The sequence below is a fragment of the Camelina sativa genome, chromosome 2, assembly GCF_000633955.1.
Source record: "Camelina sativa cultivar DH55 chromosome 2, Cs, whole genome shotgun sequence".
Classification (NCBI taxonomy): Eukaryota; Viridiplantae; Streptophyta; class Magnoliopsida; order Brassicales; family Brassicaceae; genus Camelina; species Camelina sativa.
Window position 1 is genome coordinate 28,146,170 of NC_025686.1, and position 27,768 is coordinate 28,173,937.

The 27,768-nt window shown below is 35.0% G+C and overlaps 5 protein-coding genes across 7 annotated transcripts; 3 read left to right on the plus strand and 2 right to left on the minus strand.

Moving 5' to 3' along the window:
• On the plus strand, window positions 4,744-7,486 carry LOC104744146. Its single transcript, XM_010465161.2, has 2 exons — window positions 4,744-5,338; window positions 5,421-7,486. Exons 1-2 carry the CDS (start codon window positions 4,931-4,933, stop codon window positions 7,167-7,169), a joined length of 2,157 nt encoding a protein of 718 aa, XP_010463463.1. The 5' UTR covers window positions 4,744-4,930; the 3' UTR covers window positions 7,170-7,486.
• LOC104744151 (phosphoenolpyruvate carboxykinase [ATP]-like) lies at window positions 12,213-15,783 on the plus strand. Of its 2 annotated transcripts, none has more exons than XM_010465170.2 (10): window positions 12,213-12,432; window positions 12,545-12,844; window positions 13,146-13,318; window positions 13,426-13,579; window positions 13,693-13,777; window positions 13,867-14,440; window positions 14,532-14,776; window positions 14,854-15,023; window positions 15,108-15,276; window positions 15,389-15,783. In XM_010465170.2, exons 2-10 carry the CDS (start codon window positions 12,549-12,551, stop codon window positions 15,530-15,532), a joined length of 2,010 nt encoding a protein of 669 aa, XP_010463472.1. In that variant the 5' UTR covers window positions 12,213-12,432; window positions 12,545-12,548; the 3' UTR covers window positions 15,533-15,783. The 2 variants fall into 2 exon arrangements, with proteins under 2 accessions (XP_010463472.1, XP_010463469.1); XM_010465167.2 differs by having other exon boundaries at window positions 12,214-12,432; window positions 12,541-12,844.
• Window positions 15,924-19,130, minus strand: LOC104744161 (probable sphingolipid transporter spinster homolog 1). Its single transcript, XM_010465174.2, has 13 exons — window positions 18,862-19,130; window positions 18,388-18,519; window positions 18,193-18,294; window positions 17,984-18,088; window positions 17,815-17,890; window positions 17,646-17,720; window positions 17,445-17,550; window positions 17,259-17,343; window positions 16,900-17,170; window positions 16,691-16,810; window positions 16,471-16,599; window positions 16,285-16,363; window positions 15,924-16,197 (listed from the first exon to the last, which is right to left on the minus strand). The coding sequence occupies exons 1-13, from the start codon at window positions 18,963-18,965 to the stop codon at window positions 16,088-16,090; spliced, it is 1,494 nt and encodes a 497-aa protein (XP_010463476.1). The 5' UTR covers window positions 18,966-19,130; the 3' UTR covers window positions 15,924-16,087.
• On the minus strand, window positions 19,318-22,287 carry LOC104744167 (probable starch synthase 4, chloroplastic/amyloplastic). 2 transcript variants are annotated; one of them, XM_010465186.2, is made up of 13 exons: window positions 22,077-22,287; window positions 21,798-21,828; window positions 21,645-21,723; window positions 21,418-21,546; window positions 21,130-21,334; window positions 20,908-21,042; window positions 20,721-20,825; window positions 20,486-20,584; window positions 20,252-20,381; window positions 20,119-20,166; window positions 19,922-20,032; window positions 19,744-19,832; window positions 19,318-19,665 (listed from the first exon to the last, which is right to left on the minus strand). In XM_010465186.2, the coding sequence occupies exons 1-13, from the start codon at window positions 22,199-22,201 to the stop codon at window positions 19,563-19,565; spliced, it is 1,389 nt and encodes a 462-aa protein (XP_010463488.1). In that variant the 5' UTR covers window positions 22,202-22,287; the 3' UTR covers window positions 19,318-19,562. The 2 variants fall into 2 exon arrangements, with proteins under 2 accessions (XP_010463488.1, XP_010463484.1); XM_010465182.2 differs by having other exon boundaries at window positions 21,130-21,337.
• On the plus strand, window positions 22,545-24,230 carry LOC104744180 (COMPASS-like H3K4 histone methylase component WDR5A). The gene is made up of 2 exons (XM_010465192.2): window positions 22,545-23,318; window positions 23,713-24,230. The coding sequence occupies exons 1-2, from the start codon at window positions 22,653-22,655 to the stop codon at window positions 23,998-24,000; spliced, it is 954 nt and encodes a 317-aa protein (XP_010463494.1). The 5' UTR covers window positions 22,545-22,652; the 3' UTR covers window positions 24,001-24,230.

The following is a 27,768-nucleotide window of genomic DNA, read 5'->3' on the forward strand; positions in this document are numbered from 1 at the left end:
TATGTTTGGTTTATTTGATGTAATGTTTTTTTTTGTTACTCTCTCTCTTTTTATCTCTTCCTTTTCCATCTCCCTTTTTGTTTCTTGTCCGATTTAACGATTCTCGGCTTTGATTTGTTTTTTCTTTTCGTTTTGGTTGTTTTACGGTTTGTAAAACCTGAAANTTTGTTACTCTCTCTCTTTTTATCTCTTCCTTTTCCATCTCCCTTTTTGTTTCTTGTCCGATTTAACGATTCTCGGCTTTGATTTGTTTTTTCTTTTCGTTTTGGTTGTTTTACGGTTTGCAAAACCTGAAATCGAATAAAACCAAGTAGTTTGGTTTTGATTAATAAAATTTTGGTTTAATTCGGTGTGACTTCGGTAAAGGAACCAATCGGTTTATTAACAAAGTCTGCGCTCGATTTTGTTTCAATTTTCCGGTTTGGCTCAGTGTGGTTTAACTTTTCCGGTTTGGTTCAGTTCGCTTTAAGTTTTTTTTTTAGTGTAAAAGTTCTTTTCTCCGCTCTACTTCATCTCCAATCTTCTAATTTTCCTGCATGTGCATCGTTACGAGACCATTTGTTTATATTAGTAAGTTATAGTAACACATCACACATGAGCTGTGAAGAAAGGAACATTGTAAACATTAGAGGTACCCTTTCTGTGCATGCATTTGCAAAACAATCTTAGATATAGATAAATACTTTAATGTTCGAGATGGATTTGTTAAATTGTAACCAGACATTTTAATACGGAAACAGAGCCGTGCGAAGGTTAACGAATACCACAAGCGATGAAAAATAAAATGGTTGGGTTTTAACCAAAATAAAAATGTCTACAAAATGAACGTCATTATGATCATAATAAAAATAAAAAGAAACAAACAAACAAATTAAAACGATTCTGAAAAATATTGGGTTGCAAAACATCTAACCAAAAAAGTAAATAGAACTAGAAATTAAACCATTAATTAATTTTAATTTGACATTTCAACAAATACATTTTGATGAAAAAAACATTGATGTAAAAGTTAACCACTGCATTATTTTACATTAGAATAAAAAAATCAGAATTAACGACGAAAAGAAAGCTGGCAAAAATCTATTGTAATTCTTACCGTCTAACTAGTTTGTCGGATTCTTTTTATTTATTTTTTAATTAATTAATTAACATAGTATAAGCTCATGTTTAAAACCAGATTGTAGATGAGTCCATATTTTGATTCTAAATTCTCTATATATTTGAGTTTTCAGCGTTGTAACATATAAAAGTATAAACTCATCTTATATATAATTTGTAAAAGTATATAATTTTTATTAGGAATAAACTTTATAAGAGTAATAAATATTATAAATATATGTCCTTAATTTTTTTCCAAAATTGGATGCCACAGGCGAAGGTTTCTTTTTCTATAACGTCTGCACGGCTCTGTACGGAAACATTAAATCATAACACATACTTATAATCCGAATGTAGCGACGAAACTAGTCATAGTTTTTAGGGAAATGGAAACATAAGCAGTGGATGAGACTCCGAACGAAATCAACCAATTTTTCATCGTTCAAATGCTCATCGAGTTAGAAGATTATAATAGTCAAAATGTGTTTAGCCCTATGGAATATAAAAACCAATAAATAATTCTATAACTGTCAGTTAACTGAATCGATATGCAATGATCTTTTAAACCAACATGAATAGTCATACTAAAGACGGTTTTAATATCATCATTTAAGTTGTTAACCTTCCATGAAACTTTGTTTACACTCCCATGAGTGCGTATAAACTCATCAGCATATTATATAATCTCTTAATGAAAATATCATGAATTGCAACCAATCAGTTTTAAACTCAGTGAATAACAATACTTTAAATAGTATCGAATAATATCGTTGAGAAAGATAATCAAAAGATACATGGACATAATTGCTAGTATATAATAATCTCTCTTTCAAGGAACGTTTATTTATTTGCTGTTCCTGAAGGTGCTTACATAATGCGCCTTTGGTTTTGGGCCTTTTGGCAGATGGCTATGGTGGTTTGATATTTTGATTTGTACTAAAAAATTGTGTTAATCATAATTTAATGCTCATTTTAATAATTTTCGTAGCGTTGACAAAACAATATGATTAAACCCCACCCAAATGAAAGGTTATTCAACTATCCATTTTTTTCAAACAGGCATTAACTGATCAAATCCCAAAGCATATATTCGATCGATATGATTAAAAGAGAATCTACGGGTCGAATTTAAATCAGTCTTCTTGTTACTCTAATCCAAATAATTAATGTTATATGTATGTATGTGTGATTCTTGTAGCTTCACGTGAACTTAATAGTATACACATAAAACAACAATCATTGGTCGTGAATCTCATTTAATTCGCTTCGTTTTGATGCACTTATTTCGAATGGGACGTACTATATATTTATATACGTCTATAAACTATACATAGTTGAATTCAATATTTCTACAATTAAATATGAAATAGACTTAGGGAATGACATGTCAAATTTGTCTCCAACAGATATAAATTGAATTATGCATCTCAACAATGGAACGTGGCATTACCTATAACACTCATCTATGGTTGTTAGTTCCCAAAATTATTTCTCATCAAACGAGAAACCCAAAAAAGTATGAGTAAGATGGTAGATATATAAACTGATTAACATGGAACATCGAAAAGTACGAGTATCTCAATATATTTCACATACAAGAATAGTTTATATCTATATCGTTAGTTAGCATTACTGCATCACCTATATAGGATTTTTTTAACTAAGTCTTTAGAATCAATTGTCTAAATGAACTGTTTGCATGCAGTTTGATTCAAACTCTAGAAAATATATATCAAATTTACGGGTGAACCAAACAAAATATCACAGAACATAAGCTTGATAAATCTAAATACGTAAAATTATGAGTATGAATGTGTAATCCGATTTGGTAGACCTTCAACAACCCACCGAATCGATGGTATCCATAGATTTCTTATCAGTTATCAATCATGGGAGGTCATGTTCTAATTTATATATGGACAAAATCGTATCAGCTAGCATTATTATTGTTCAATTAAGTTTTTTTTTTCATTTATTTTGAAAGGTTTGATTAGCAGTTTTGTCCGGACAGACCAAGTATACGTACAATTGTGATTGTGTAGGACACTCGAAGATCTTCCACAGTTTTCTAATTAATAGGTGTACTAATACAAGTCCTGTCGAACGTTAAATTATATCCAACTAAATTAAATTAAGAAACTAATATGTTCAATTTTTTTGTTTTGTTTCTGTTGGATGGTAATCAATGATTCCATGTCATGCACGCACGAAGTCATGTGCTCCCCCTACAATGGCAGCCACTTAAAAGCCTACCAAACAACTTACAAATGCTTAACTACAACTTTGATTTAGCATCCCCTCAACACGTAGCACTTTAATTTGTAAAAAAGAAATGTTTGCGGATTATTACTTCTCATAGTTAGGACTTGCGACGTCTGGAGAGATTTTGCCCACATGAACAAAACACTTGTTCAAATCCAAATAATCGTAGAAAGAGTATTGGTTATCGTAGTGTTACAAAATTATTAGCCTTACCACTTGTCTTTTAGGCCATACTGTTTCATCCATTCATTGCAATAATTTATATTTTGGAGTTTTATACCTTTGAGCTAGTATTACTATTACATTATCTTAATAACTCGATCAGCCAATAGAGTAATCTTAATTACTTGATCAGCCAATAAAAAGGTTGTCAACATATTAAGTAATACAGAAAGGAACAACTATCGAAGTCAAAAAAATCAAAACAAAAAACATGGCTAGAATTCAAAATTTGCTGGCCTTGGACCAGTCTAATCTTTATGTCATATCATTAGCTCTTGTCGTCATCATATAATTGTATAATTTGGAATTTTGGATAGTTCGAAATGTTGAAAATTTGTAGTATTATTTTGTTGGTAGATATATAAAAGAAAAAAAAAAGTATTCACTTCGATCTTTCTCCATCAAACAACATCTAAACTTTTCTTTCATTTTGTAATCCCGCATCCAAAACTTATAGGTAAATCCAGTCAGCATGTAATGTAAAGATTATCGAAAAGAACATAACTATCAGATTCAAACTATATATCTCAATCAACACAATACACCTCTTAGACGACGTATTTTTTGTATTATTATCTTATCTATGTAAATTTTCCATTTTGATATATATTTGTTTGGTTCTAAAAACAAGCTTACCATACCGTTTATTGCTCAGATTCTAATGTCACGTGCCACATGTTTGACCTTCACTCTATCATATAATTTGCATTTCGAAGAATCCGACGAGTTAAATATTATAATCAAACCACATTGTAGACCATTCAATAGGAATACTCACATTCAACAATCATATACTAATTGTTAAATGTTTTTTAGTAATGGTTTTTTACATGCAAATTGGGAAACAAAGATCTCCGCGTCTTAAGTTAATTGAAATCTCATTTGCTTGCATATGGTCGGTTATACCGTTGACTTTTTATTTTCACTTTATCATCCATCCCAATGATATCATTTTCAAATAAAAATAACAATTTTGACCCAAAAAATTTTAAAAAGGGGGACGTAAAGGATCAGTGATTCAGTGATATGATTTTCATCGATGCAAACAAAATTACTTACATGCAAATGGAAACAAAAGCCATTTCAGACGCATAAAGTTACATTTTCTTACCTTATAATATTTCACTAAGAATTAAAATAAACATTAAACATTAAACATTAACATCACTAAAGAAAAAAATGTCTCTATCTCTCTCTCTAGTCTTTATCTTTAGTATTTAATTTCTCCATCTTCCTTATGATCCATGCCCAAAGTCCTCTCCTTCCTCTTCTCTATAACTACTTGAAGAAATAGAATTCAAGAAGAAGAAAGACGAAGAAGAAGAAGAAGGAAACAAAGCTTTGGAAAATGGTGTTTGGTTGGAGAAAAACGTTTTGCACTTCCGTTCCAAGTAATCAAGAAGATAAACAACAACAACCTCAACACATTCATAACTCTGAATCTGATCATCCTCCAATTCCCACTCCAAGATTCCGATCAAAGTTTGGATTTTTATCCAACCCTTCAACTCCTCGTCTCCGATCTCGTGGTGGTGGTGGCACTGGATGCCGCTCCTCCGCTTCAACCGCAGTCACTCTCCCATCTCTTCCAACTAGTCCAAAACTCCATTGCAGAACCACAAGCAACGCTACTCCAAGGACAAGTAACACCTCAAGTCCCAAGTTTTTCTCTAACCCTTCTTCTCCTAAATCATCTTCTTCTTCTTCCTCTCACGGTGGCGTCTCTCTCCTCCGTGCCACGCTTCTTCTCAACAAGGTACTTACTTTACTTCTTAACTCTGTTTATACTAATTAGTAATTAATAATCTAAAGCTCTGTTTTTTCTGGTGTGGAAACAGAGTAATAGTAGCAGATGTGGGATTTGTTTGCAAAGAGTGAACTCAAACCAAACCAATTCCACGGCGGCGATTTTCACGGCGGAGTGTTCACATTCTTTTCACCTCTCTTGCGCCGTTAGGTTAGAAGACAAGCGTTGTCCGTTTTGCTCCGCCGCGTGGAATCACACCCCCAAGTCTAATTCCACGGCTGTCACTAACAACAACTTCGGATCCGACCCGAATAGAAAACCCGAGATCCGAGAAATCAAAACGGGGAAGTCTCTGAGAGTTTACAACGACGACGAGCCGTTAGCTTACTCTCCCGTTTCTCTTGCTCAGATCAACACTATACATGAATCCGACGAAAACGACGACGTTGAAGATGACGATGAGTTCCCCGGATTCTTCGCTGATTCTTCTTTGACTGATCCGACGACTCCTTCAATCTCCGGGAACCTGGAAGTTAGGTTGCAACCGGAATCCGCCGTAGTGGAAACCGGGAAAAGGAAGGAGACACACGTCGTCGTCATGAAATTGAAAGCCTCGTCGTCGTCGTCATTCACAGACGCGATTAAAGCGCGAAGACCGTCGATAGACGTGGTGACGGTTCTCGATTTGAGCAACGGCGGAGCTAATTTGCAGACGGTGAAGCACGCGATAAGATCGGTGATCTCTTTGCTCCGAGAGATGGATCGGTTATCAATCGTCGTTTTCTCGACGGGATCGAAACGGTTAATGCCGTTACGACGGATGACGGCGAAAGGAAGACGATCGGCGCGGCGGATGGTCGACGCACTCGTCGGAATCGAAACCACCGGCGGTGTAGGAATGACCGTTAACGACGCGTTGAAGAAAGCGGTTAAAGTCGTTGAAGATCGCCGGGAGAAGAATCCGTCGGCGAGCATCTTCGTTTTATCGGACGGTCAGGATCAACCGGAGGCTGTTTTGAAAGCTAAACTAAACTCAACGCGCGCGCCGTTCGTCGTTTCTACCACGCGCTTATCTCGTCCGGAGATCCCGGTTCACTCCGTCTACATCGCGTCTCCTGGAGCGTTGCATCACGCGCCGCTTCGAGACGCGTTCACCGAGCGAATCGCTTCGTTGCTCAACGTGGCTCTCCATGACGTGAAGCTTAACCTAGGTTTGGTCAACGGATCTAATTTGACCGAGATTTCATCGGTTTACTCTTTAACCGGTCGATCCGAGAGTTTCGGATCCGGTTCGGTCGTCGTGGTCGGAGATTTGTTCGCCGGGGAGGAGAGAGAGTTTCTCGTTGAGCTCAAAGTTCCGACTTCGTCGAGTGGCTCCCACCATGTAATGTCCGTACAGTCTTCGATCGTTGACCCTATGACACATCAGCCGATGACGTGTCCTAAAGAGAAACGGTTTTTGATCCCACGGCCACAATCAGTCAGATTCGTATCTTCGAGCATCGAACGGCTCAGGAATCTACACTCCGTGTGCCGCGCCGTAGCTGATTCGCGTCGGTTTATCGAGCGTGACGATTTAGCCGGAGCTTATCAGGTCCTAACGATGGCTAGGTCCAATGCTACGGATGATGATTGTTTAAGGAGCTTAGAAGGTGAGTTAGCTGAGCTGAGCCGGATTAAACCGAGAAATGGTTTAGTAAACCGAGCTGAAGAGAAACCGGAGCAGCTTACACCAACTTCGGCTTGGAGAGCAGCCGAGAAGTTAGCTAAAGTGGCTATTATGAGGAAGCATTTAAATCGAGTCAGCGATATGCACGGCTTGGAAAATGCCAGATTTTAATTTTAATTTTTCTTTTTTTCTATAATTCCATTTCAATGATTTTTGAATATATTGGGTATATATAAAATTATACTATAATAATAGCCAATAATTTAGTAAGGTATAAATTAATAATAGAAGTATGATTTTTAGAAAAGGACCCCTACTACTAGTACTACTAAGGTGGATGATAGCGACAAGCAGTAGCCGACGGGTGTGGCCTTTTGTATGCAGAGAGATTGAGACCCTACTTTGAGAAATTAATTGGTCTTATTTTATCTTCTTCCTTTTTGTAATTTTCAGAAAATCCAAATTAATATGACTGAAAAGCTGAAAAAGAATTTGTAGATAAAAATAAAATGAAAGTCTATTTTTTATTTAGAAAAGAGAGTTATAGTGGATTATTAGAGTGTGCTTGTAATGCTGGACTTCAAAATCAAAAGTTAACTTCTACTTAGTTTATATTATCATGCCGTTTAAGCTTAGCGGATTAATTATATTTTACACCTTTTCATAATGAATGATCATGATTAGTCATGTGATCATCATTATAGCCTATTATGTTGTGATTGAAAACTTAGTAGGATACCATAAAAAGTGTATTCCAAGATTGTTTTATAATAATATTAGTACTATTAAAGGATTTTTGATTGGGGTTACAGGCTATAAGCCTACTTCCACGGTGTTGGTTGCACCGGGTTTGAAGGATTTAAAAAGTGCGTGGGGCACGGGCATGTGGATTGGGGTTGTTGGTGAGTCGTTGAGTGGGATGGACCGTGGTGGGATTGCGCCGGTTGGGAATGTTGCAATGCTTTCTTTTCATTTAACTATTAATGTAACCAGCGGCCAAGTTGCATTTGTTTTTTTAAGGCAATGATTTATAGAATGTGTTAATTAAATGGATTAATTGATCAAACTATTGTCAAAAGGTCCACTTCTCGATATGATTCTATAATGATCAGTGGCCGAAGAATCTCGAACTAATGGTCAAATCAAGACTGAAATAGGAGGAGTACTAATCTATCCTCTATCAATCACACATGGTTGATCACAACTTATAAAAGGGGAGACATATTACTTTTGTTGAGTGTTTAGGTAAAAAGTGGGATACTGATTAGATAATATATCATCTTGAAATTTCAGGACATGGACATATTTGGTATCTGATCCGTCCTCAAATCATGTTATCCCATCACATTATCCATATCATGATTATCATCCGATTTGTTTTAAAACAATGTATGAGAGCATATTAGTACTGTATTTTGGAGTTTTGATTTTTGATAACCATGTATTCTATTCTATGGCTTTTTTAGCTTTTAAAGTTCGTTACCATGTACGTGTAAGTAAGCCCATTATATATGGCTTTTTCCCAAATCAAAAGCCTTCACTGTCCGTGCCGGTCACACTGCCTGGTGTGGAAAACGACCCACAAATAAAGATGTCGAAAATTACCTTAATCTCTCTGTAAAGCAAAGTCCATCATAAAATAGGATTACGGGCTTAAGCCCAAATAACGTAATTTATATGGTCTTGACTTCGAAAACGTTAATCACCGAATTCTCTCTATTAGGAGGGGTTATTGGTTTAGGATTTAGAAAGAATTTTAATGACTTTAAAAGTTATGTAAAATATGTTGTTATTCAATCAAGACTTTTTAAAACTCTTTAAAAATTTGGTATTATTGGTTGTGGATTTGTAAAAAGTTATCTAAAATTTTGATAAATCTAGTGTTATTGGATTAAGAGTCTTATAAAGTCATGGAAAGTTTTATGTTATTCAATTAAAACAAAAGAATCTTGGATTGTTAATGAATTCAAATTTTGTGTTATTGGTTTAGGATTTTATATCATTTCCTTCATAACAAAAGTCATGAAAACTCTTTCATGAAATAGAAAGATTTTGAAAGATTTTATGAAAGATTTTACAAGATTAGGAAACACAAATCAGCAAGATTTAAAATAACTTTCTAACAATCTCTGATAGAATCTTTCATTTTTACTTTCTAATTTTCTATGATTTAAAAAGTCAGCAAGATTTTTAAAAACACAAAGTCACTAAAATTTTTTCTAAATCCTAAACCAATACCTCCCCTTAGTCTATGAGATTTTGATAAGTTTCTTAAAAAAAGTTTGGCAACTCTCTCAAGTCTCAAGAGGTATACGTGTCGATAATATTAATTCCTCGTAATGCGGCACAGAGATAAGGCAGCTGACGTGGTTGTGACTGATGGCGCAAAAAAAATAAAAAAGCTGTCGACCATTGACCTTCGGATCGCCGTCAACAGTCCAGATTAGCATACTGACACTTGGCTTTGTAAAAAGGTTAATTATAATTAAATTTAGGACAATTTATCTAATTTTCAAGTTAAGCTTCCTTTTACTACAGCCCACGTTGGACTGTCCACCTTTGTTTAAAATAGTTCAACGATTTCTAATTTCCAACATTTGTTAATTGATGATGACTTGTGCGGTGCAACTAGTCTAACATCACATAAATAAAGTATATATTGTCAAACTATATGTCATTACATAGTGCATTAGATTACAAGAGATCGTAAAAACCAGTTGAACTCGTATTTGACCTTTCGCAAAATGTTGTTTGTAAATTAGCTTCTGAAAGCAACCAATATGTTTTTTCTTTGGCGGTGGACTTTTATAAGAAAATAGTATATATTTCAAATTATAATTTTGGTTTTTATTTTTTTTAAAAGACAGCTATATAATGGTATTGAATTTTTGATTGATAGATTTGATTTACAGAACCAATAAATGAACAATACAAATGCAAGATAAAAAGCATATAATACTAATAGGCTAAATTCATATTTTTTTATTACAAAATATATATTCTATACTCAGTTTGTCTCATTATATAAGAGTTTTACAGTTTTTTTTTTCCATTTTCTTAGATTTTTTTTGGGTGAGAAAAAGGGAGATAAGTCTTCTGTAAAGAAACAAAAAACTAAAAAGAAAAAATTACACAACAACTCGTTTCGGGTACATTGTCCCAAGCTTATCTTCTCTAAAAATCACCACTAAATCAGGCGGGACAGATTCTAAAAAATGAAAATCTGAAAACAAGGAGAAAGCAACATTCGCCAAACCATCCGCTAATCAATTCGTCTCGCGATAAACATGTGACACTCGGACTGACCAGTCCTTTTTGAGGAAGCTATGACACAACCGCACCAGGAAAAATAGAGGATGTGAATCATATATTCCTATGTTTAAGAAACCAACCACCAACTCAGAATCAACCTCTAGCTCCAAGCACGAGACTCATCTCTCCCATGCCATGTACAACCCGTAGTAGACACCCCATTTTCTTAGATTTTATCAAATTTCTATACATATTTTATATTAATTAACAATTTCTAATTATTTGAATCCTAGAATATCTATTGGTTAAATTTTTGTTTCTTAATATATGTGTTTTTAACTGATTATTCTTATATAATAAGACAAAAATATATATCACAACATGCTAATACATAAAGGGAAAAATTGTCGTGTACAATGTACACTATTTGAATTGGAAAAGTATTATATAATCTAAGTCAAACAACTGTACGCACATTTGATTAGAAAAAAAAATCCTTTTAAGAAAATATGTTTTGTAAATGTACGGATGAGATTTAGGAAAGCGACATATAATAATTTCGTTATTATACATTTGAGAATCCAATCATATTTTAAATCTAAACATATTTAGAAAATCTTATCGAAATTATATTGAATTTTATTGGAATTGTTTCTTAATTGTATAATTACAAACGTGAAGACATGAATACACATTCTCTCGTCCATCGGATCCACACATGTGCACAAGTAACTAATTAGTATCCTAATTAAGATTTACAAATGTNTTATTACAAAATATATATTCTATACTCAGTTTGTCTCATTATATAAGAGTTTTACAGTTTTTTTTTTCCATTTTCTTAGATTTTTTTTGGGTGAGAAAAAGGGAGATAAGTCTTCTGTAAAGAAACAAAAAACTAAAAAGAAAAAATTACACAACAACTCGTTTCGGGTACATTGTCCCAAGCTTATCTTCTCTAAAAATCACCACTAAATCAGGCGGGACAGATTCTAAAAAATGAAAATCTGAAAACAAGGAGAAAGCAACATTCGCCAAACCATCCGCTAATCAATTCGTCTCGCGATAAACATGTGACACTCGGACTGACCAGTCCTTTTTGAGGAAGCTATGACACAACCGCACCAGGAAAAATAGAGGATGTGAATCATATATTCCTATGTTTAAGAAACCAACCACCAACTCAGAATCAACCTCTAGCTCCAAGCACGAGACTCATCTCTCCCATGCCATGTACAACCCGTAGTAGACACCCCATTTTCTTAGATTTTATCAAATTTCTATACATATTTTATATTAATTAACAATTTCTAATTATTTGAATCCTAGAATATCTATTGGTTAAATTTTTGTTTCTTAATATATGTGTTTTTAACTGATTATTCTTATATAATAAGACAAAAATATATATCACAACATGCTAATACATAAAGGGAAAAATTGTCGTGTACAATGTACACTATTTGAATTGGAAAAGTATTATATAATCTAAGTCAAACAACTGTACGCACATTTGATTAGAAAAAAAAATCCTTTTAAGAAAATATGTTTTGTAAATGTACGGATGAGATTTAGGAAAGCGACATATAATAATTTCGTTATTATACATTTGAGAATCCAATCATATTTTAAATCTAAACATATTTAGAAAATCTTATCGAAATTATATTGAATTTTATTGGAATTGTTTCTTAATTGTATAATTACAAACGTGAAGACATGAATACACATTCTCTCGTCCATCGGATCCACACATGTGCACAAGTAACTAATTAGTATCCTAATTAAGATTTACAAATGTGTCTAAATCAACGTAATGCCTAGTCATCTAATTATCATATACAGTGGACTAATGGTAACATTATCCACATAACATTAAAAAGTATTATCTACAAAATCCTCCAAATATGAAAACATTTCTATACGAGCAAACGTGATAATCATCATTCGATTATAGACAAAATTATTATTGATCAGGGTTAAATCTAAAAACGCGTAATTTGATCAAAAGAGAAGAAACTGAGTCAAAAGGAAGCCTATAAAAGTGGCCTCTTCTGCCTCTTCCCCAGCACAGCCATTGATCTCTCCTTGACACAAATTTTGTTTTATTTTCGTATTTATATATTTCTTATTCTTAATTTCCACAAAAACTAAAGAAGAAGAAAGAAAGAAAGACATTGCGGTACTAATTACATTACATTGTTCTTCATACTTCTCTTTAACGTGTGTATATATATGTTGTGTGAGTGTTAATTAGTAATAATCGTGTGTTTTGATCTTAATCCGAAAGTTAGCAAAATGGCGGGAAATGGAAACGAGAATGGCGGTGGAGACTTCAGTTTCTCGGCTGCGGCGGCGCGTGATGCGCTTCCGAGGATCACCACGGAGAAGGGAGCCAAAACTCCGACGCCGAGTGTGTGCCAGGACGACACCGCACCGCCGGTCAACTTTCAGACCATCGACGAGCTTCACAGTCTCCAGAAGAAACGATCTGCCCCGACCACTCCTCTTAGAGATGGCGGTGTCGCCGGTGTCATCGGAACCAGTGGCCCCACCACTCCTGTCTCCGCCGAGACCATGCTTCAATCCGTCAGGTATATTATATACCATAATACATTTGTTATTAATATACAAGATATACTAATTATTATGCCTATATATATATGCTTACCAATTTCGCTAAAATTTTTAAGCCAATCACAAGTTTGAAAATTACAAGGAATTAGTGGTTTATAATTGTGATTTTCTTTATTTTAATGATTAGAAAGGTTTCCAAAATCGTGTGATTGATTTTTTTTTTTAATAAATTTTGCATGCATGTATATTAATCATACAAAATATGAATTCTTAAGAAAACAATGATAATAAGAATGTATAACTTGGTGAAATGGACAGTGCATCGTTGGCTTCGTTGACGAGAGAGACAGGACCGAAGTTGATAAGAGGAGACCCGACGTCCTTGGCGAAAGTGGCACACGTCCCACACACTCCTACGTCACCTCCGGCTGCTGACGTCAGCGACAGTGGCTTGAAGTTCACTCACGTCCTTCACAACCTCTCTCCCGCCGGTAACACCCTCTAAAACGCCACCGTTTTTATTTAAGGACCAATGCGATGAAGTGATTTTATTACATGCATGTTCCTATTTTAAAAACATATGACATTATGATTGCAGAGCTGTACGAGCAGGCGATTAAATATGAAAAAGGATCCTTTGTGACATCGACTGGTGCGTTGGCTACTTTATCGGGAGCCAAAACCGGTCGGTCTCCTAAAGACAAGCGTGTGGTTAAGGATGAGACCACTGCGGCTGAGCTCTGGTGGGGAAAGTGAGTCCTTTTATCTCCATATATATTTAAAGATATTATCTCTACTTAGTTTTTTTTTTTGTCACGGACATATTGGTTAACTTTATTATTATGTCACGTAATGTTTCTTACAGAGGATCACCAAACATCGAAATGGACGAACAAACTTTTTTGGTGAACCGAGAGAGAGCTGTTGACTACTTAAACTCTTTGGACAAGGTAACTTAACATAGACATTTTTAAATGATATTTTGTAGTTGAATTTTATAGACGAATATATTAAAGCATGTTTATATATTTACTGTCAGGTGTTTGTGAATGACCAATACCTAAACTGGGATCCTGAGAACAGACTCAAAGTGAGAATTGTTTCAGCAAGAGCTTACCACTCACTTTTCATGCACAACATGTGTATCCGTCCGACACCGGAGGAGTTAGAGAATTTTGGAACACCCGATTTCACGATCTACAACGCGGGGAAATTCCCGTGTAACCGTTTCACTCATTACATGACATCGTCGACGAGTGTGGACATAAACCTAGGAAGAAGAGAGATGGTGATTCTAGGCACACAATATGCTGGAGAGATGAAGAAAGGACTCTTTGGTGTCATGCATTACTTGATGCCTAAGCGAAAGATTTTGTCACTTCACTCTGGTTGTAACATGGGCAAAAATGGAGATGTTGCTCTCTTTTTCGGACTCTCTGGAACCGGAAAGACTACATTGTCCACTGATCATAACCGGTATTTAATCGGAGATGATGAACATTGTTGGAGTGAGACCGGAGTTTCCAATATCGAAGGTGGTTGTTACGCGAAATGCATTGATTTGGCTAGGGAGAAAGAGCCTGATATCTGGAACGCTATCAAGTTTGGAACCGGTAATTATAACTCTTTCTTTTTTTATATTACGTAACTTTGCGTTACGTTTTTTTACATGCTAAATATAAAATCTTGACGTTTTGGGGACAGTTTTGGAGAATGTTGTGTTTGATGAGCATACAAGAGAAGTGGACTACAGTGATAAATCAGTGACAGAGAACACACGTGCGGCTTATCCAATAGAGTATATTCCCAACTCGAAGATACCGTGCGTAGGGCCACACCCGAAGAACGTGATCCTATTGGCTTGTGACGCCTTCGGTGTGTTGCCGCCAATTAGCAAGCTCAATCTGGCTCAGACTATGTATCATTTCATCAGTGGCTACACTGCTCTTGTAAGTTCCGGTTTTATTTGGTTTGGTTCGGTTGTTTTGTAACCGATGATGCCTGATGAAAGCTGTGATTTTTTCAGGTTGCGGGAACAGAGGAAGGAGTTAAAGAGCCTCGAGCTACATTCTCAGCTTGTTTTGGTGCTGCTTTCATTATGCTTCACCCAACCAAGTACGCTGCTATGTTAGCCGAGAAAATGCAGGCTCAAGGAGCCACCGGTTGGCTTGTTAACACCGGCTGGTCTGGTGGAAGGTAAACCATCTTTGAACTCTCAACTATAACCGCAAAAACAGAACAGAAAAGTGTTTGATACAAGATTGGTGATAATATATGCAGCTATGGATCTGGAAGCCGAATCAAGTTGGCGTATACACGAAAGATCATTGATGCTATACACTCGGGTAGTCTCTTGAATGCAACTTACCGTAAAACAGATATTTTTGGTTTGGAGATTCCAAATGAAGTTGAAGGAGTTCCTTCTGATATTCTCGAACCTATCAATGCAGTAAGTCAGATAGGCTAGACAAAAAAAAAACCATTTACCTTTTTATGAATCAGAGTAACTCAATTCTAAAAACATGACACTAATGGTTTATGTGTGTTTGTGTTTGGTGCAGTGGGCAGATAAAGATGCTTATCAGGACACATTGTTGAAATTGGCTCGCTTGTTTAGAAACAATTTTGAGACATTCACAAATCATAAGATTGGTGATGATGGAAACTTGACTGAAGAGATTCTTGCAGCTGGTCCTAACTTCTAAGTAATGAAGATGATGATGATGATGAATACAAACAACCCTTGGTTTCACAATAAGACAACTTCAATTTTTTTTTTTTTTATCTTTCAAATTCCCCCATTTTTTAAATGAGATATTTCAGTAAAATTAGTAAATTTAAAATAACTCGAATAAATGTTAGTAAACAAATGTCATTGACACCCCATTTGTTTGGTGGCTCATTGATTTATTTGTTTCTGTTGTTCCAATTGAAATGAGACCAATTCTTTCTTCTCTTCCAAGAAATAAGTTTACACACATGATTGTAAATGTTTGGAAATACTTCAACATGATTTAGTTAATCATATTTTAACTGAAAACAATAAAAAAAACATAGAAGCCAAATTTATGTATAACTAATGTAAGCTTAAAGGAATAAAGAACAAATTTTATTCTAAAAAATTAGGTCTATTATGTACACAACAGAAACTGAAAATTCTAAGGAATAATTGAATCAAAAGAATTGTAAACAATGGAGAGAGATAAGAATTATTTTGGTCGTGTATAAGAAGAAAAAATTATAAAAATGTCTTCAAAAAATCAGACATGAGGAGAGTTGTTGTCTGCTTTGCTTTCCAATTTCTCTTCTTCTACGACCTCATCATCTTCACTTACTTCATTAGACCGGTCCACACTATTCATAAATATCCCTACAAACAAACAAAAATTACTTAAGATATATAAAAAAGATTATGAGATGAGTAGAAAAAAACAAAAACTTGAGTCTATAATTTTACCAATTCCCCATATAATAGCTGCGAGGAAGAGGATTGAAGTAATGATAAGAGTTGATTTTCTCCAATTTTTGAGACGATCCTGCAAAAAGCATTGAGAGAGTTTAATAACAAATCTATGTAATTCTAAAAAGTAAATTATAATCTTTGTGTAGTTAGTTAGTAATCACTAATGATATAAATGCAAACCTGCATCTTTCCATAGAGTGGAGAAGAAGGAACATCGCCTAAGATATGGATCAAAACAGTTGAAGTAGCCATTGATAGTGGTCTCAAGTTTGGTCTAACGCAATGGAGACACACATAGTTCACTGGAGCCTGCAGGAAAAACAAAAACAAAGGTTGTTTGGATCAAACAAGTCGAGAAAAGAAACAGAGATTAGCAATGAACCAATAAGAAGATTATTACCTGTGGTGCAAAGATTATAATCTCTCCCAATGCGAATAAACCAATGAAGGCATACATATTCTTCATCAAGAAAGCAACGAAACAAAACGCTGCGCCGAGTAAAGTTGATGCAGCTAGTAACTGTATAAAAAGATTAGTTAAGAGGGTAATCAGAAAAAGATGATCATTCATTGTAATATAAAAAAGGTGTTTCATGAATTTGGTTTTACCTTGAAGGTGTTTGGAAGTGTAGCGGTTATGCGATCAAGCACATAGCTTCCGCCTAATGTTCCAATAATCCCGCAGATGATTGTTAGTCCTCCGAAAATCATGTCTGCGTTTTTCATTTGGTAGATACCAAAACCAGCTTTTGGTCCCCAGTATGAGTAAGCTCCAATCACAAAGTTGTAAGTGATGTAACCAAGAACATTTACGATAAACACTTTCTCGCTGAAAAGAGCCTTCATGTCTTTTCCAAATACGACAAACAGGTTCTTGGATCTGCCCAAACAACGAGGGGGAATATCAGTATACAAATTTTTGTGTTTGCATAGATGGGAACAATGAAGAGAAAAATAGAGAAACTCACTTGGGAGTTTTGGTTTTAATTTCTGAAGCTTCTGCATCTGTTTCAATAGATGTAGAGGGTTTCTTCAAATCTTTATCAGCAAAACCTATACACAATGAAAAGAGTAAAATTTCAATAAAAATTAGCACAACTTTCAGAAGGAATTATGCAATGAAGATTAAAAGGCATCTATCTAGTATCTCTCACCTTTTAGCTGCTGCGGTGGTTTGATACAGAAGGACAAAACAACAAAGATAGCCATTGCAATTGCCTCAATGTAAAACGCCCAACGCCATCCCAAATGGTTTCCAATCTAAACAAGGAAATCAAATAGAGAATATAAACATACATATATTTTCCTCAGATGCAGAAAACTTTACACGGAAAAAGAGTTTAGCATAAACTTACGTATCCACCAAACACGTAGCCTAGAGCAACTCCTGCTGGTATACACATGTAGAACAGTCCAAGCCAGAAATTTTTCTGGAGAGAAAGACAAAGAAAAAATCCATTAAGTTAACTAAGTAAACTAGCAAAAAAAAGAGTAACAGTTTCAGCAGACGAATTGAAAACTAACCCTTTCCACAGGTGCACTATCATCGATGTACGGTGCTGCAAGACTAATAAAAGAAGCCTCACCAACCCCAACAAACCTATAGGAAAGTTAGGAAACAAAAGACTGTTAGTTAAATACAAGAAACCGGATTGAAAAGGCGGGTAATTATACTAAGAAGTAAAAAACTCACATTCGAAAAACAGCAATCATCCAGAAGTTGTAGGAAAACCCGCAACCAAGAGCAGCAATAGTCCAAACAGTTAATCCAACACCGATCAGTTTAAAAGGATTGACTCTGCAAGCAATCATAAAAAAGAGACAGAGATAATCAAAACAATGACTCTTAGGTAATATACACATACACCTAAACACAAATTCTCATGTTTATAAAAATTTAACCTTTTAGACAATCCAGCGAAGATTGGAGAAGCAACAAGAAGTCCAACCATAAACGCAGATGACAAAAGACCATCCTGAAAGTTGGTTAAGCTAAACTCTCCTCTGTATCAACACAAAAAGCAAAAGTTATAACTCATTCCCAAAAAACACAATCAAATCAAAATCAGAAACAGAAAGGTTAAAAAAAAAACTAACTGGATTCCAGTTCCTGCAGAGCAAACCCCTTTAGCATCGCATGTTTTTGCACTTCCGTTAACACCATTACTAGCGATCACTCCTCGATCCACGTAATTGATCAAGTTAATGAGACATAAGATTGTAACGAATCTACAACCAAGAAATAAAAACCCGTCAAGAGTTAAAAGTAAACCCCACACAGAGCGCTTAGGTCAAAAAATTCAATCTTTTGATTGAGCTACTTCCCAAAAACATGACACAACCTTAAAAAGTTTATCATATCACGAAACTATTGCCTTACTTTTTGGAAATCGAAACTCAACCCAAATCCATAAATTTTGTTTTTTTTTCCTTCACACAATCACACGCTTAAATCGTTTTTCACAAAAACCAGAGAGGAGAGAGAGATCATAAAATCCATAATTCGTCATCAACGTAATCAACTTCAAAAACCCACCAAAGAAAATAAACAAAATTGCTCATCTTTTTTACCTTCCCGGAGTTAAAAATCGTTTTTTTGTCGGCAGTGGTGTTGTCGTCGTCTTCGTCGAAGCTTCTTCTTTAGCCGGAGAATCTCTCAGGCCAACTTTCGTCATTATCTCTCTCTCTCTCTATCGCTGTCAGATTCAATTCCACACACTCTGTCTTTCTTTCTTTACTAAAGGAACAAAATTGAGTTTTTGATATATACAGAGAGAGAGAGAGAGCTCCCTCTTCTATCTCTGTTATGAATCCGATTCCTATAATGATTTGGGTATATTCTTTTTTTACTTATGCAACAAACTGTGATTTTTCAAAAAAACTCTGATTTATCTAAATTTTATTCTATTTTATCACTTTAAAAAATAAATTTTTAAGAAAAACAAATAAATAAAAACAATATCTTCTTATCTTCTACTTACGGTTTCTAAATTTCCTTTTTTTAATCAACAGAATTATGAGAAAAAAGGTTGTAATTTTTTTTTTTTATTATCTTAAAACAAATAAAAGCTATTTTTAATACACTTAGGAGTCCAAATGTTAGTTGGAAAAACAAATCAAACATACAACTAATTTGACTAAACACACGGACACAAACAATACAGTAGTCTTTTAAATTTCCTTACTTTGGCCTCTTTATATGACATGACATGGACACAATCGTATAAACAATTATATATGTTCACCATCATGTTTAGTACTTGTTTGTAGTTTCAGAGGTTCTTAATGGAAGTATATGCAGAGACGTGAAGGTCACAGCACAAGTCTTTCTCCATTGGGGTTTCCAGTCCAAAGGGAGCTATACACAACTTGTCCCTATATTTTTAAGAGGAGAAGAGAATTACTAACAGTGATTGATGTATTGAGATCCCTTACTAAGTGTCAGTTACTTACTTGTGAATAGCTAAAGTTGGTTCGAGACCAGGGATTGAGCTATGTGACGACGACATTATTACAACTTTGTTGGAGTAGACCACACCACCCTGATGTAGTAGTAATCGAAAAAGTAAAGAACTGTGAGAAGAAGACTGTAACTTAGAGATTATTCTTTTTGTATTTTCCTTCTACTTACCTTCAAAATATTAACAAAATGTGGATTTTTGTTATCTTGTAAGCGATCAAGACGGTGGAGCTCAGCTGGATCTAGCCCACATAGCTCCAATTTTTCAGGAGTCACAAGACCCTAAAAAGCACAGCCAGTTCTTAATCAATTTTGCCAATGTAGAATGAGTAAGAATTAAGGGAAAAAAAAAAAGCAAAGTGGCTTGCCTTGTCAAAGTCTTGGCATGTCAAGAGTATTCTAGTACCTTCAAGTCCCTACAAAGTTTGCAGAGAGTTGGCTATAAGATAACTACGGCATGATGGTCATTAACCGAATGCTGAAGTTTGAAGCGTTCTTTACCTGATTAACAAAAACATCCCAAAACAGCGGTCCAACTATTGCAGTTTGCCAGTTGTGAATGTGTAACACATCAGGCTGTTTTCCAGATTTTGCAATGTAATCCAATGAAGCACGAGAGAAGTAGGAAAACCTGACTTTGTTAACAGATTAAAACAACCTCACATATATATAAACCAAACCTTTCTAAAAACAAATGAAGATTCAAGCTCAATTATATCGAATTGAAGTACTGACCTATCAAAATCGTCTGTATAGCCATATACTTTGTCACGGTTAAACATTGACGAGTAATACACTGGTTGAATAAGCGTCACTCCTATTCCAGAGACAACTCTGCATAAACAAGGTTCTGCTTACCGTAAATTGAGGAAGAAAATGGAATGCTTGACAATATTTTGCTGATTCTTCTCTTACCAACACTGAAAAATATCAACACTATAAGAAGAGTAACTTCCAACAACTCACTCACCCATTCCATATTCGGTTTGCATGCAGCTGACCATTAAAATAAGAATATGCATCAGCTTCGATTTCCCGGAGCCCTTCAATTTCGTCCAAATCAAGTGTAGAATATCTATTAATGAATACAGTATTCATTAATAGGATTCTGCTTCACACATTATAGCATATATTTGTCCAAAGAATTTGACTCATACTTTGGCAATATAACTTCAACCAAGTAGCCCTTTCCTTGGAGTGCACAAGACAGCCCTGTAATATATGAGGCCAAAGGTCCAGCAGAAACTAAAGGAGCCATTTCGGTGCAAATATGAATCACGTGGAGACCGTTCCTGGAACCAAATGACAAATAGAAGTCAAAACATAAATAAAATCAACATGGGGAACCGTTTGAAAAAAAAGCACACTAGAATTTTCACCTTTTGACTTTATGTGGGAATCGTCTGAGTTCTGCTAGAACTTCGGCATCTCCTTGTTGCAGGACATCAAGGGGAAACTCGGAGATGTTCAATTCATGCTCCTTAACCAATTTTCTCAAGGATGAAGCTTCTTCAATGTTCACTAATCCATTGATCACCATAGCATCAATACGGAGAAGCAGCTCCCAAAATAGAGACGACTTATCTACTTATACATGGAAAAAATACAACTTCAGAAACATATCTATGAATCATCAAATCAAAGCATGACTTGCAGAAAAACAGAACCTTTCTTGATTACAATCTGACTTTCTTCCTCCAACTGGTTTAACCTTTCTAATAATTCATCTTTCTCCTTCTTCAGCTTCTTCAGCTCTTCAACTGCAGCTAACCGTTGCTTGTTTAAGAACATGATATCTAAATACACAACAAAGACGATACAATACACAATCAGTGAGTGATTGCATTTCCAGAAATATGAAACCAAAACTATATCGCATCCGAACTTCATTTACTTTGTTGAGCTTCTTTAAAGAGGCTCCATATATCCTTGTGTTTTGCCTCTTTCGTAACAGAAGGTAGTCCAAGATTTTCCTGTAAAGTAACCAATTACACTATGCAAGCAAAAATCATAGGAGATTAACATACTTCAAACCGCAGAAAAGTACCTGAGGAGAATTCTCAAACTCCTCATGCCCTCTGGAATGAACAAAATCCATTTCAAGTTAAAGAGAAATAAGCAAAAAGTTCCATTTTTTAAGTACAATTTCAAAAAGTATAGATTGGAAAAAAAAGTTCACTCTAGACAAGCAACGATTTCATGAAATCCTAAACTACATTTAGCAATCAGTTGTAAATAACTAAAATGCTACATCAGTGATTCAATTAGCCTGAAGAATTTGGATCAAGTAGATAAATCAAACGATGATTCGGAACTCGAAATCAACCTCAAACAATGAAGAGCGTGAGACTTTTGATGCTTAGGGTTCAGTATATGAACTTTGGAGGATGACCCACGCAGCGAGAGATTCCATATCACCGAAAGATTCACCGCCGCCGCTGCTTGCATCATTTTGTAAAAGTTCGAATTCGTCGCCGGCGAAACTTTAGTGACTTCAGCCAAATTTGCCGGGAACGACAAAATAGAAAACAGCCGGAAATAAAATATTAATGATAAATATATAAAAACTCGAAAATACCCCAATATTCTAAGTAATTTCAACATTCAACACAAATATTAACATTTATTTCTAATTTCACCCCGTAACTTCTGAAACGACAATTATATGGAAACTCGGAAGTTACCCCTGTATTTTACTTTTTATATCGAATTTAGCGCAATATTTCTGACGGGCTTAAATATAGAACGCTTTAACATACGGAAATTCGCAAAATACCCCAATATTGTTATTACTTTCACAACTCACCCCAAAAGTTTTGTACCAGAGAGCCTAGAACCCTTTGAAACCCGTTCTTAAGATTCCGAGTTGTCAAGCCAAAGATCAATCCATTTTCTGATAATCATGGCAGAAGAAGTTAAAGAAGGATGCTTTACACCTTACATTCACTCCCAAACCCTAAATTCCCACGATCGAGCCGTCTCCTCCGTGAAATTCTCCTCCGACGGTCGCCTCTTAGCCTCCGCCTCCGCCGATAAGACAATCCACACTTACGCAATCGACACTGCTCAATCAGATTCCAACTACAGTCCCGTTCGCGTGTTTTCCGGCCACGACAACGGCGTATCGGACATAGCCTTCTCTTCCGACGCGAGGTTCATCGTCTCAGGTTCAGATGACAAAACCCTTAAGCTATGGGACGTTGAAACTGGTTCTCTTCTCAAAACGCTTAGGGGACACTCTAACTACGTCTTCTGTGTTAAGTTCAATCCTCAATCTAACATGATCGTCTCTGGCTCTTATGATGAGACTGTTCGGATCTGGGATGTGAAAACTGGCAAATGCTTGAGAACTCTTCCTGCGCATTCTGATCCTGTGACTTGTGTTGATTACAATCGTGATGGGTCTCTGATTGTGTCTAGTAGCTACGATGGGTTGTGTCGGATTTGGGATTCTGGAACTGGGCACTGTGTGAAGACTTTGATTGACGATGAGAATCCTCCTGTTTCCTTTGTTAAGTTCTCTCCTAATGGCAAATTCATCCTCATTGGTACACTCGACAATAAGCTGGTGAGTGAGTCTCAAAGACTTGACCTTTACAATATTTAGTTGATTTCGTTTCGAGGTTGCTTGTTGTCGAATTCATATGTAGGAGAATCGAATCAAAACGATATTAGGAAGGCTTTGTGTTTCTGATTTAGGAATTCACACTTGGCATAGCAGTAGATGGAGTTAATGAAGAGATTAATGAATAGTAGAACCATCAATGGTCTCTCTAGTTTCATTTTGGGTCGAGAGTGTTGTGTTAAAGTTTAGCTTAACTTAGAGAGGTTATTAGACATGGATTTGAAGCTCAGATTGTTAGAAGTTGTGTTTTTGCCTTCTTTGGTTTCCTCTCAATCAATCTCTAAATTTGTATGATCATTTCAGTAATCTCTCTCTGTGCGGTATTTTCAATGTACAGAGGTTGTGGAACATTGCTACAGCTAAGTTCATCAAGACATACACCGGACACACAAACTCCCAGTACTGCATTTCATCTGCATTCTCTGTCACAAACGGGAAGAGGATCATGAGTGGATCTGAGGACAATTGTGTTTACATGTGGGAGATGAATTCCAAGGAAATGCTTCAGAAACTAGAAGGTCACACCGAAACCGTTACGACCGTGACATCCCACCCAACCGAGAACTTGATTGCATCAGGCTCACTCGACAAATCAGTAAGGATTTGGACACAGAAGAAAGGATGAACAACAACAACAATAAATAATTATTTTATAACCCATCCTATCGAGAGAGGTACATTCACCAGTGATCCAATGCAATATCATCCTGTTCGATGTAGTTCTGTTTTGATTGATGCTAGCTTTCATCAGTTATCTAGTCGTGTAGAAACTAGAATGTGCAATACAATTGTAAAAGAGACATAAACTCAATCTGACACCGTTAGGTTTAAGTAAACCCTGCACATGGAGAGTGACTTGCGAGAGTAATTACAGAAAATGTTCAGAACATGTTTCCTCTCTAGTTCTCTGTTTTTTATCAATACTAATAAATTTTTTCAAACATTAATAAAGTGTTTATACTGACCGCGACTCGTTGAGATAAGATAAGTTCTTGGGGACTGTTTCAAATTAATTGGACTAGTATGTTTATAGGTAGAACTGTCAACCAGGCCACAAATCGGCAATAAGCATCATCACTTGACCATAAGCTGGTTAGTGAATCTCAAAGGCTCGAGCTTTAGATTGTTAGATATTGTGTTATTCTGGTTAGTGAATCTCAAAGGCTCGAGCTTTAGATTGTTAGATATTGTGTTATTGGTTTCCTTGTATTCATTGAATCGTTATGATTATTCACACCGAAACTGTCACAAGCCTGGCATTTCAGACAACAGAAAAGTCAGTCTCACGCCACTAAATGTAAATCCTGCAAATGGAAATTGGCTTGCGAGAGGTAATACAGTAAATGTTCAGAACATGATTGTTTCCTCTCTTCTTTTCCCAGTACAAAAAAATACAGTTCTTTCCAAGTATTGGAGTGTTTAAAAAAAGTGATCATACGAACTGAACAGCTCGTATAGACAAGTTATGGGCACTGTTTCAAATTAGTTGGACCATGTTTTATGTCCGTGATGGTCGGACTCAGAAACAGAGTGGATGATGTGAAGATGACAAGTTTCTGGTCCCCATTTTCACTTTTATTGGATCGTATTTCAACCTTTCAAATGGACCACTAGAAATAGAAACTGAAGAGAGGAAAAAATGAAACCATTCTTTTTTCTAATATCAATATCAAACCAAAAGAAAAAAAAAAAGATGACTTTGTGTTGAGACCTTTGTCTTGGTTTATTTTGCTTCATCATGCGTCACTTTCACACCATGTTCTCTCTATTATTACACGATTTCAAAAAGAAGCAAAACATATCACTGCCTAAACCTTAACTTTATGCTTCAGTCTTTCCTAATATAATAAACTTTCAAAATCAACTATGGTTGTTGAGCTTTATTCTTCCGTTTGATCTCGGTTGCAACGACTGAAAAAGAAAAAAGATTTCACATGGTATTGTTAGCTTTAGTAAAACTATGAATATGGTAATAATCATTCCATTCATATACGTATTAGTACTAATCATAGTTATCTTTTTGGTGAGAAAAGATTTGTGTTGGTAATAAGAATCCTTATAGAGATGTGTATTTAAGGAGACAAAAAGGAACACAACACGAGACGATGCGGTATTCATAAACAAATAACAAAAGAAAAGAAAGTTTGGTAATGGATACAACGTGATTCCATCCATGGTTAAAATAACTTTTGCTTTTGTGGCTTTGGATTCTTCTCTATTTTTAAACTCTTAAACCAATGTTATCTCATTATGCTTCATCCCAATCTATTCTTCTACTATTGTATACATAACTCTTACAACTTCAATTTTCAAGAAATTTTAAATTTCTAAAAGAGGTTGGAAATAGGGAAGAGGGTAGGAAAAAAAAGAAAAGTGTATAAATCAATAAACGAATCTCATTAAGCAACTACTTCCCACAACTTTCATAAAGTTTCTTACATAAAGCTCCCTTCACATTCACACGTGCTTACCAAATCAGAATCTAAATAATACTAGTATGAATCTGGCTTAATAATGTTTCGAAGATGGTTTTAGGTTTAGTTTAGAAATCTATTGACGTTAATAGTGTGATTTTTCAAACAATATAAGTTAATTACTCTCCCTACATTACACCAAGTCTGAAAAAGATTTGCATATAAATTTGAGACTAGCATTTAAATATTCTTACACTGTAGAAACGAGAATGCAGAAAATGATTATAGAAAGGTCAGTGACAGTGAACTGTAGCAAACTGGCAAAGAAACCTCGTTAGCTGTGGAAGTAGCTTACTTCCACCCTTCACACTTTACAATTACGATCACGCCCCCTAGTCTCCTTCTCTTCTTGTCGTTTCCAATAGTTATACACCAAAACCGACAATTTATGGTTTGGGGTGATTTGGTCATCTCATTGCAGTAGAACGGGCAGTCCATTCAAGTCCAACGAGCTGTTTGGGTTATGCATGGTCAATGCTAGTCCCCGCCAATGGCACAGAAGTAATTACATAGATGTTCCATGGTCAAGAATGTATTCAGTCAAACAAATAATTGACCAATACCTTTCTGTTAAATTTTTCATACCACCAGAGCAGAATTATTACTTTTTAATAATTATCAATCATTTTCAATCTCTTTTATTTTTCTTTTTTTACAACTTTTATTTTTCTTTTCTTTCATCAAAGTCTTTTTACACTTTCACATATAACTTTTCTAAATTTTATCTTTTTGCTTGTTTTTCTATAAATATCGTTATGTTTCAGAGGAATTTTATTATATGGTATGAATTGGTGTAAATATATACTAATAATGTAAGACCAAATCAAATAAATACGACCCCATCGTTAACGCAAAAAGGCACAACAAGTACAAAACAAAACATAATAATTAATTCACTATTGTATTTTCGGACACATGGGCCCAAAATTAACGGCCCAATAAGTATAAACCTCTCTTTTAGACAGCGGGTCCCTCGGTGGTAAACTTTTTGACTAATCCATTGGATGCCCCCTTTGAAGATGATTGCATCTTGACCGTTCATCTATATTTCATTATTGGGTTTTTTTTTTCTCGCTTTAACGCATCATTAACTTATTTACGTATGGGATTAGATTACCAATAACGATCTTTTTTTAGCTTTTGTCGTTTTCCTAAAAAACCATAGTTTTAAGAATAATATATATCACCTGTCCCTTTTTTTTTTTTTTTGTATTTTTGAGTGGTTTTAGTTACTCTTTCTACATCCAATTACAGTTAAACATGAACCTTTCTACATCTAATTACAGTTAAACATGTTCATCTTTAATGGAGAAAACAAGTAAACAACAAATAATTATTAGAAAAAGAGAAAAAAAATGTAGAAAAATACGTAGTCGTATTATTATAGGGGATTTTGTCAAGACTTGAGAATATATATATCACCACTTTTTCAAAATGTTTCAAGAACAACATGGCTCCAAAACAAAATAAATGAACCTTCTCTAATAATAGTATATTCTCCTTCGTACGAACGTTATAAATAAATCATCATAGCACAATATTCATTTCTTTAAAGCATAAAGGTTTGGAATCTGAATTATTTGTAAAAAAATTTGTATAGTTTTTACTCCAATTTCAGAAACTTATATCCAATATTTGTGAATATTTCAATATTGAATTAAAATGTATAGTTTTTTTTTTTTTGGCAGTCTATCACTTTCACTTTTTTTTATCAAATCAGTACTAGTAATTACTTTTTATTTATCTACCTCCAATTACTTTTTAGTTTTTTTATACCAGACGACAAAAAAGAAAAAAATTACTTTTTAGTTTTAAAATTAAAAAGTAGTGTAACAAAATCAAAATCTGACGTGGCAAATATCTTCAATTCCAAAAAATAAAACGAATATAAAACAAATTCACACCTTCCTCAACTTCGT

Bases quoted from the DNA above. Each gene is read 5' to 3' on its own strand.
- LOC104744146 (XM_010465161.2), top strand. From the start codon at position 4,931: ATGGTGTTTGGTTGGAGAAAAACGTTTTGCACTTCCGTTCCAAGTAAT. The intron at 5,339-5,420 runs GTACTTACTTTA...GTGTGGAAACAG, and splicing joins CCACGCTTCTTCTCAACAAG to AGTAATAGTAGCAGATGTGG.
- LOC104744151 (XM_010465170.2), top strand. From the start codon at position 12,549: ATGGCGGGAAATGGAAACGAGAATGGCGGTGGAGACTTCAGTTTCTCG. The intron at 13,778-13,866 runs GTAACTTAACAT...ATTTACTGTCAG, and splicing joins ACTTAAACTCTTTGGACAAG to GTGTTTGTGAATGACCAATA. The intron at 14,777-14,853 runs GTAAGTTCCGGT...TGATTTTTTCAG, and splicing joins TCAGTGGCTACACTGCTCTT to GTTGCGGGAACAGAGGAAGG.
- LOC104744161 (XM_010465174.2), bottom strand. From the start codon at position 18,965: ATGACGAAAGTTGGCCTGAGAGATTCTCCGGCTAAAGAAGAAGCTTCG. The intron at 18,520-18,861 runs GTAAAAAAGATG...TCTTGGTTGTAG, and splicing joins CGATTTTTAACTCCGGGAAG to ATTCGTTACAATCTTATGTC. The intron at 16,364-16,470 runs GTTTGCATTTAT...TGCTTTTTGCAG, and splicing joins CACTCTATGGAAAGATGCAG to GATCGTCTCAAAAATTGGAG.
- LOC104744167 (XM_010465182.2), bottom strand. From the start codon at position 22,201: ATGATGCAAGCAGCGGCGGCGGTGAATCTTTCGGTGATATGGAATCTC. The intron at 21,547-21,644 runs GTAAATGAAGTT...TTGTGTATTTAG, and splicing joins CTTTAAAGAAGCTCAACAAA to ATATCATGTTCTTAAACAAG. The intron at 19,833-19,921 runs GTAAGTAGAAGG...CTACTACATCAG, and splicing joins ATTTTGTTAATATTTTGAAG to GGTGGTGTGGTCTACTCCAA.
- LOC104744180 (XM_010465192.2), top strand. From the start codon at position 22,653: ATGGCAGAAGAAGTTAAAGAAGGATGCTTTACACCTTACATTCACTCC. The intron at 23,319-23,712 runs GTGAGTGAGTCT...TTCAATGTACAG, and splicing joins GTACACTCGACAATAAGCTG to AGGTTGTGGAACATTGCTAC.